The following is an 8,677-nucleotide window of genomic DNA, read 5'->3' as shown; positions in this document are numbered from 1 at the left end:
AAACTGCGGCAAGTCCCCTAAATGTACAGTATAGAACAGCAGTGACCAACTCCAGTTCTCAAGAGCTACCAACAGGTCAGGTTTTCAGGATATCCCTGCTTCAGCACAGGTAGCTCAGTCAAAGACTGAGCATCTGATTGTCACCTGTGCTGCAGCAGACACTGATTGAGCCACCTGTGCTGAAGCAGGGGTAGCCTTAAATCTTGACCTGTTGGTAGCTCTTGAGGCCTGGAGTTGGCTACACCTGGTATAGAACACATGCTTCAGCATTGGACTCAAAGCAAAATTATGCCAACAGCATCATTTTTTAACACCCGCAGCATTGGAGGGGGGAGCCGTGTCATATCACCCCTCTGACTTTAACTCGGCTTGTTCAAGGAAGAAATAATGAAAGTATTAAGCTTTCATTTGCTTCTTAGCATGCTCCCTGCTGTTTGTTTGCCTCACACATGTATCAGTCATCGGCTTTTTTTCTGAGTTGATGCAGTCCCATCTTGGCTGCCTTTCTGATGCCATAAACAGAGGGATGTGTTTGCACTGCGGATGTTCCTGCCAGCAGCTTGCTGACTGATCCCCAGCCAGCAGAACAAAATGTTAAAGCAGCAGAAAGTCGGCTCAATAGACGATGATCTTTAGCTGTGGGGAGACGCGGGTAGTTGATGTAGAGGTGGAGAACGTGTAGCTCCCTTCGCCCACCTGTCCTGTTCTGCCCTACATGTTACAACATTCCAGGTTTACTCGGCTGGTACGAGATTGCTCAGTGATGTGTTCCAGGCCCTCTATGTCAGTGATTGGGTCATAAACCCAGATTTGGTGATTCTCTAGGCCAGAGGTGGCCAACTCCAGTCCTGAAGGGCCTCCAACAGGTCAGGTTTTCAGGATATCCCTGCTTCAGCGCAGGTGGCTCAATCAGAGGCTCGGTCAAAGACTGATTGAGCCACCTGTCTGAAGCAGGGACTGATTGAGCCACCTGTGCTGAAGCAGGGACTGATTGAGCCACCTGTGCTGAAGCAGGGACTGATTGAGCCACCTCTGCTGCAGCAGGGACTGATTGAGCCACCTGTGCTGAAGCAGGGATATCTTTGAAACCTGACCTGTTGGTGGCCCTTGAGGACTGGCGTTGGCCACTTCTGTACTGGAGGACTTGGGGCCTACATTTTAATTACATCAAATATATATTTATGTAAATAAATGATCGTTGCAGTTATCCAGTGAGTAAAACAATCAGCATTTATCTTAGTTTTGAAGAACCTAACCCTTACTGGACATACATGTTAGAATGACGATTGGTGAAGACGATCATACAGTAGCTGTGTCTGCCTTAGGTTAGGGTGGTGACAAGTGGCAGGACTTTCCCAGGGCCTGTTTTATAAGTGCATTTGTACCTTTGTACTGTACAGTATATTGTATCCACTTGTATCCGTGTTATACCTTTGGCCTTGGGGCAAACAAAACTGAAAATGTTTATGATTGGTGTTACTTTCAAAGGAATTTATTTCTGCCTTTATTATAAGGAATGTAGTTCTGCCCTTATTTTAGAGTCTTGTCTTCAGATATAGTCATTACAAAATGATCATTAAATAGAATTGGAGAGAATTAAAGCGCTAATCCGCCCCACCCCCCAATAAAGTATTTATTCCACTTAAAAAAGATATGTTTTCACACATGTTGCCCAATGTGTCCAAGTTAAAGCAACAATCTGCGATTCCAGGGCTGACCCGTGTCACTTAAAGCCCCAGGAACACCGCAATATTACATTTTTCGATCACTGCTTTCTATTGGCTGCCAAAGGCAGACTGACCCCAGCGGCCACACTGACCCCAGCGGCCACACTGACCCCAGCGGCCACACTGCCCCTAGCGGCCACACTGCCTTGCCCAGAACAATTATTATTGCAAGGGAATTACAAAACTAAACACAATATTTCAAGAATTGTGGGGTCCCTTTTATAGCTTGGAGTGCAGCAGGTTCATTCTCAGAGAACCCCCCTTATTTTAAAGAAAGAAAATATCTTTAAAACAAAAACAAGCCGCACGGATTGCTGTTTTTACAAGGACACATGGGGCAACATGTTGTGTGAAAACATATATTTTTATGGGGAATATAGTTATTTTTACCTTTCTTTATTTCTGCTGTACGCCAGATGCTTGTAATGTTTCTGTTAAAGGCATAATATAAAAGATCTGAAATTTACTTTCACATGACATAAGGTTATGAAGAAAAACGCTAAGTTAGACTTTTTTAAAAATAATGTAAAGTCTTTAAGGGCTTCAATATGTGTGTTAATATGCTCTGCGTGAAGCACGCTTGCCAGAGTGATTGTGAGTCCACTAAATTAACTTGCACAGATTAGCAGCGTATAAGTAATGTCAAATCTTAAGCTGTGCTAAGCTTCTGTCACGCTTAATGTATTAGCGCTATGTTCTAATATTCAGTCATTTGTTTTGCCCTATGTAATCAATGCTGATTTGTGTATTCATGAACTGCTAATGCTTGGAATGAATCCAGTGATCATGGAAGGAAATTAGTTTTTATTGAGTTAATTCTGCCAAACCAAAATAATAATCAGAGATTGTGCAAAAGTTGTACATTTTTGTGCAGTGTGGTAATGATGGGGGGGGGGGGAGAGGTTTGCTTTTATACAGAGAGTTATACTTTGCAGTTAACTGTATGATCTTTACAGGTGTCCTTTTCAAATAATAAGAGGTACAGCTCAACCCCATTATAATGCGATCTGTTACAACACGAATCCGCTTATAACGCGATGCAAGCGTGGCTCCCAATTTTGTATTTAGGAATACTTTACAACACGATTATTGGTGTCTTAAATACTTTATTGTACAATGCATACAATTGTACATTATTTCTAACACGATCTGCTTATAACGCGATGTGATTCTTTGGACCCCAAGCACACAGCGTTATAAGGGGGTTGAGCTGTACAAGTAAATATGTGACCTGCTGTCCCATGTTAGCCAATCTTGCAGTGAATGGGTCTAAATCACCAGGACAGACCGCAATGCATTGAAGAGTTTTAGGCCCAGATGCTCTGAACCCCGTTAGGCTATTTAACCTAATCGTTGGGTTAATCGTAATGCATACCCACTTTGTTTTTGCATATTATTACCTTTGTGGATATGTGCTAAACTCAGGGGAAATAATAATGTTACTCATTTAGGTAACCTGACATTATTTGCCCTGCTTAATCAGGAGTAATACCCCATTCCCTTTTGGTTATCGCTACGTACAGTGAACCTTTTCTTCCCTTTCATGAGGTAGCACTCCGGATATTGTACGTGGCTCATTCAGTGGCTGACATTTTTTCCACACTATGATCACGCTGGTTTTGCATGAGTTATATGAAGAAATGTAAGTGAAATAGAAACAGTATACCGAGGTTTTTGTTACAGGGCTTTTCTTCCATATGTCTTACTCAAAAACATTTGAGAGGGATTGTGTCTGCAGTGCAGAAGATTGTAAGCTCTTTGGGGCAGGGACTCATTGTGCCTCTAAAATTATATGAACAGTGCTATATATAGATATGATACAAATATTATTATCATTATTATTATAAGAACCTGCAACTTAATGTATGAAGGAGTTTATTCCCTCGATGCACTTTCCAAGTGATGTCTTGTGTCCCTCCCTTACTCACCTCTCTATCTCTCTGCAAACCTTCCTCTCACCGCCCTCTCCTCCCCAGACTTGGCCACCTCCCTATAAAATATTTATTTCTCATCTACCCTTGACCCAGTTGCTCCTGCCACTGCTCGCTGCGACCATCCCCAACAACCCTCAGCCATGGCCCACCAGCAAACATGATACCTCCATAGGTTATCCTGCAATGCTGAAAGTCAGCCGAGGGCATCGTGCACTAAAACAGAATTCACGCATGAGAAATGAAGTCTCTCTTCTTATATTACTGCCCTACCTAAGCAAAATTACTATGATTCCCTCTTATCTACCCTGTGTTCTAATTGTACAGCTGTCTCCTTTGCCCACCCACACCAACGCTCCCTACTGTCCTTATGGTTCATGACTTGGCCAACCACTTTATTATTATTATCTTTTATTTATATAGCAACAACATATTCTGCAGCGTAGTACAATATGGGAGTAAGGACAAGAACAAAACATAGAATACATACAATTGAAAACATAATGAAACAAGGTATAATGAGGTACCTTCTCTGAGAAGCTTACACTTCAAAGAAGAAACAACGCTATTTGACATGACATTGCACTTTGTCAAGCCCGATTCACACAAAACAGCTTCACTACTGTATGCTCCCAAAGTAACCCTCAGATTCTTCCCACCAGTTACTGAGAAGGAAGTCTCCTGTCCTCATCTCCCTCTATAACTTGCACTTTTTGGATGCTATCCTTTCACATCTCCTCTGCACACTCACCCCCACTATTATTCTGACACTAACTCATCCCTGCAACCACTCTCTCAGCACAGTTTCATTTCCATCAACCTTCAAGAATATCTCTGTAATAAAGCCCACACTGAAAACCCTTCTCTTGATCCTGCTCCCCTTCCAGCTACCTCCCTATCTCCCTTCTGTCATTTGCATCCAGACTTCTTGAATGAATCATTTGTAACTGCACGCCGGACTTTCCATCATTTTACTGTATATGGGACACACTGCAATCTGGATTCTATCCGAACCACTCCACTGAGACAACCCCTAACAAAAGTCGCCAATGATCTCAAGGCAAAATGACAAGGGCAGTGCTCCCTACTAATTTTATTGGACCTTTCTCCTACTTTTGCTACTGTTGGTCATCCCCTCCTTGAAACACATCCTCCAGTCCGTCGGAGCAGGACACTGTCCTCTCCTGGTATACTTCTTACCTATAGGACCACTCTGTGTCTTCTTTGCTGTCATATCCTCCTCTTCACTCCCATTCACAGTTGGCTTACCCCAGAGCTCTGTTGTAGGACTTCTACTCTTCCCCATGTATACTTATTCCCTCTCCAGTCTCGTGTAACTGTCTATCTGCTATCTCATCATGAATGTCCCACCATTATCCCAACTGTAACATGTCAAAAACAGAACTTACCATTTTCCCTCCTAACGCCACACCTCTACCTGATTTCTCACTTGCAATGAAAGACTTCATTATACTCCCTATACTGTAACCCAGCCTAGGTGAACCCCTACCTCTTCCTTATCCCACATATTGAGTACATAACCTAATATTGTTGCTCTAACTTCTCAGTATTGCTAAACTACACCCAGTCCTTACTGAACTACTCACCAACATTCTAATTCACTCACTCATTATGTGATATATAATGAGTGATATAGTTGATATATACTTATATTCTGATTTGGACTTTTTCAACCAGCTTATAGTTGGTCTCCACCTCAACAGGCTGCTGTTAAGCTAAGGGTTAAGCCTTGAGGTCATATCCCTCTGTCTTTTCATCCAGATGTATGTGAATGGGACCGACCTGTGCCAGAATTCCTGGGGCATCTCGTTCGTGGTCAGCTCTTCCCCATGCCGCTGCCTGGACATGAGTGAGACAGACAAGCAGGTGGTGAAGTACATCTTAGAGGACGATAACTCGGAGGAGAGCGGTGAACAGGAGGCTTGCAAGCCCAGACTGCACAAACCACAGGACAAGGAGCAGGAACAGAAGGATGATTGAATATAAGTACGAATAATCGCACTTTATTCTGCTGGGTGGCTAGTAATGAATGTAGTGCTGTACAGAATGCAACAACAGGTACGGGCGGAAACACACACAGCTGCCAGGCCAGCCATGCTGTTCTCTCCTCCCTCAGTCAATTGTTTTACAAGGTATGTTTAGTTGTTCATGGAATCATAAAACTTGACTACGTCTTTGTCTCTATTAAACACTCTATAGTTGAGGAGTCTTTGCAGCTCTGCCTTAGGGCATGGAGTTACTTTGGGGCAACACCAACATGACACACAGTCAGGAAAGACCAGATTCTGTGTTTTGGTGTAATCTTTGCTGGCAAATAAACACCGTTGATTATCTTCTTCAATTACGAGTGACCTGCCCTGCTTAGTCATTGAAAAGGGAAACTTGCACAACATTTTGTGAGGACTGTGAGTGGATGCTCTGTCTAACATAAACCAGTGGAGGATTTAAGATGTTATACAGTATGAACTCCACAGGAAGCAACACTATTTTATAGAACTCAATAGAACCATGTGGGAACTCATTGAACTTAGAATTTAGAGCCAATCACATTCAGGATGCAAGAGCATTATACTTGTCCAATGTATTTTTGGAGGCCTTAGGGTTTATCACTTGTCTCACCAAATAAACCTTATTGGTATTTAAAATAAATAAAGAATTAAAGTCAAGGTGTTCCACAAATCAATACAATATATATTCAAAACACTACTAGAGGGTACTCCGATACTCGACATTCTGATAAATGGATGAAAATGAGAGTTTGCGCATATCTTTTTTTCAGATGTTATGGCAAGAAGGGACGGTGAGGTTTAAAAAAAAACAAAAAAATCCTGTTTAACAATAGGAAGAACTATTTTGTTTATTAAATACAATGTATCACTTACCTGCAACTAAAAACAACAAAACAGGCAGCACTAACCGCAATGAAATGACTAAGTAGATATCACCCTATGTACAAATGACAAAGCATGCATAAGGGGCTGCCCAAGATACAAAAAACTGACCCCCTGGTCAGAACTATAGTATGGAAAAGGGAAAGTATCCACTGGCGCCTATATATTATATACTTCAAAAGGATATGTGAAAACCAAGCCTGTTGGCTGAAGAAACGTAGCTTCTCGCGTTGTGCTTAAAGAAAAAAGAAAGCACAACACATAGCGTAATACTGTAAATATAAACGAACAACACTTAAAACAACATATAACAGCTGAGAAGTAGATAGGTGAAATAACACTATTAAAACATTTAATAACAATTATAAATAATATATAATACACATGGACATATAAAATAAACAAATGAAGTGATAAAAATTGATTAAAGCACTCCGCACCACCGATGGTGATAGTAGCAATGCCTACTCACCAGATGGAGTAGGTAAGTAAGCGGTGGATAGTTTTGAGAGTATCCCCACTCGTTTCGTTAAGCTGCTCTCTGCTGGCTGGCGTCCCGGTGAGTAGGCATTGCTACTATCACCATCGGTGGTGCGGAGTGCTTTAATCAATTTTTATCACTTCATTTGTTTATTTTATATGTCCATGTGTATTATATATTATTTATAATTGTTATTAAATGTTTTAATAGTGTTATTTCACCTATCTACTTCTCAGCTGTTATATGTTGTTTTAAGTGTTGTTCGTTTATATTTACAGTATTACGCTATGTGTTGTGCTTTCTTTTTTCTTTAAGCACAACGTGAGGAGCTATGTTTCTTCAGCCAACAGGCTTGGTTTTCACATATCCTTTTGAAGTATATAATATATAGGCGCCAGTGGATACTTTCCCTTTTCCTTACTTACCTGCAACTGAAACGTTTTCAGGTCTAATCCGATTACAATATCTGTGTATTCACACGGTGCGTGTGACATTTTTTTCTAACAAATTAGAAAATAATCTTTTTGGCTTCACAACCAAACCAGGTTCTGAACCAGGCTGTATATATATATCGTTCTGCATACACTACTACTTTCTGCAAAAAGGCTAACTTATTTGTTTATGTTTCTCTCCCAAGGTACAGTCTGAAGTGGAGGAGACACAGAGACACATAGTATTATCAATTTGTGACGTCCTACATTGTGAAGAGTGTACAAAACATTGGTATTAAACAGCGGCTTTTGCGTCGAGACGTCCCTCTCCCTGTCTGAACACAGAGTCGTTTATACTTTACTAATTATATTGTGTTATTGATAACCTTACAATAAATTGGGATGGTGAAAGTTGTGTCGGTTTCCATTTATATCTACAGAAGAACCTCTGGAATGTGGTGTATGTAAACCCGTTACTACTGGAGGCCCAGTTTTACTGTATGGTAATTCAAAGATTTTAGTTTTGTTTTGAAGTTCTTATCATTCTTAGGATAGTTGCGTTTATCTAACTCCTTAGTTTCCAGTTAGCAATCCATGGCCAAGCAATAAGTTTTGTATGCACGTAAGAGAGACTCTTCTTGACACATCTAACTCTTGGGGGGAAATGTTACAGCTTGTGCATCTCTTTGGTGTAGTGGACTGAAAAAGTTGGAGCTCAGCCCTAGGCAGCTGCTGTGACCTCATCTCCCATGAAGCTCTCAAATAATCCTGATGTTAGGTCACTTCCCTTGTTCTGATGATGAACCACCTGGAGGCATGAGAGGGACAGGCTGTATAAGGGGACAAAAAGGAAGAAGCCTCTATTAGGGGATAGAAAGAGAAGGAGTCGTAGACATTTAGGGAGGGGGCAGTCAGTCTATGTCACTGGATGGATGGAGGGAAAATCTCTGGAGTAGAAGTCTGTATTATGGAGCTGCTAAGTGTTTACAGAAAGACACAGCAGTGAATGTTCTGAGATTTATATTCCCTTCACACAGTTAGAAAAGTTGTCACGCAAATATAGATTCCACACAGCCATCTGTGTTTTGCTACTCTGTGCCTTGCGTGCAGATGGAAAAAGCTTTCACAATGGGAAAATATGTGCATAAATATATATATATTATTGAGACTTAGGCCGCGATTATAGTGGGCGCGA

At 41.3% G+C, this 8,677-nt stretch overlaps 1 protein-coding gene across 1 annotated transcript in view; it reads left to right on the top strand.

The window, feature by feature from the left end:
- LOC142503652 (riboflavin-binding protein-like) overlaps positions 1 to 7,893 on the top strand; it is a 22,888-nt gene extending 14,995 nt beyond the window's left edge. The window contains exons 6-7 of the mRNA XM_075616223.1: positions 5,441 to 5,665; positions 7,689 to 7,893. Coding sequence (XP_075472338.1) covers positions 5,441 to 5,659 — 219 coding nt within the window. The 3' untranslated portion in view covers positions 5,660 to 5,665; positions 7,689 to 7,893. The remainder of the gene's footprint in view (positions 1 to 5,440; positions 5,666 to 7,688) is intronic.
- The last annotated feature ends 784 nt before the right edge of the window (positions 7,894 to 8,677 follow it).

Source organism: Ascaphus truei, chromosome 10 (assembly GCF_040206685.1).
Source record: "Ascaphus truei isolate aAscTru1 chromosome 10, aAscTru1.hap1, whole genome shotgun sequence".
Taxonomy (NCBI): Eukaryota; Metazoa; Chordata; class Amphibia; order Anura; family Ascaphidae; genus Ascaphus; species Ascaphus truei.
The sequence above is the reverse complement of the archived record's forward strand: the minus strand, read 5'-3'. Positions and strand labels throughout refer to the sequence as shown.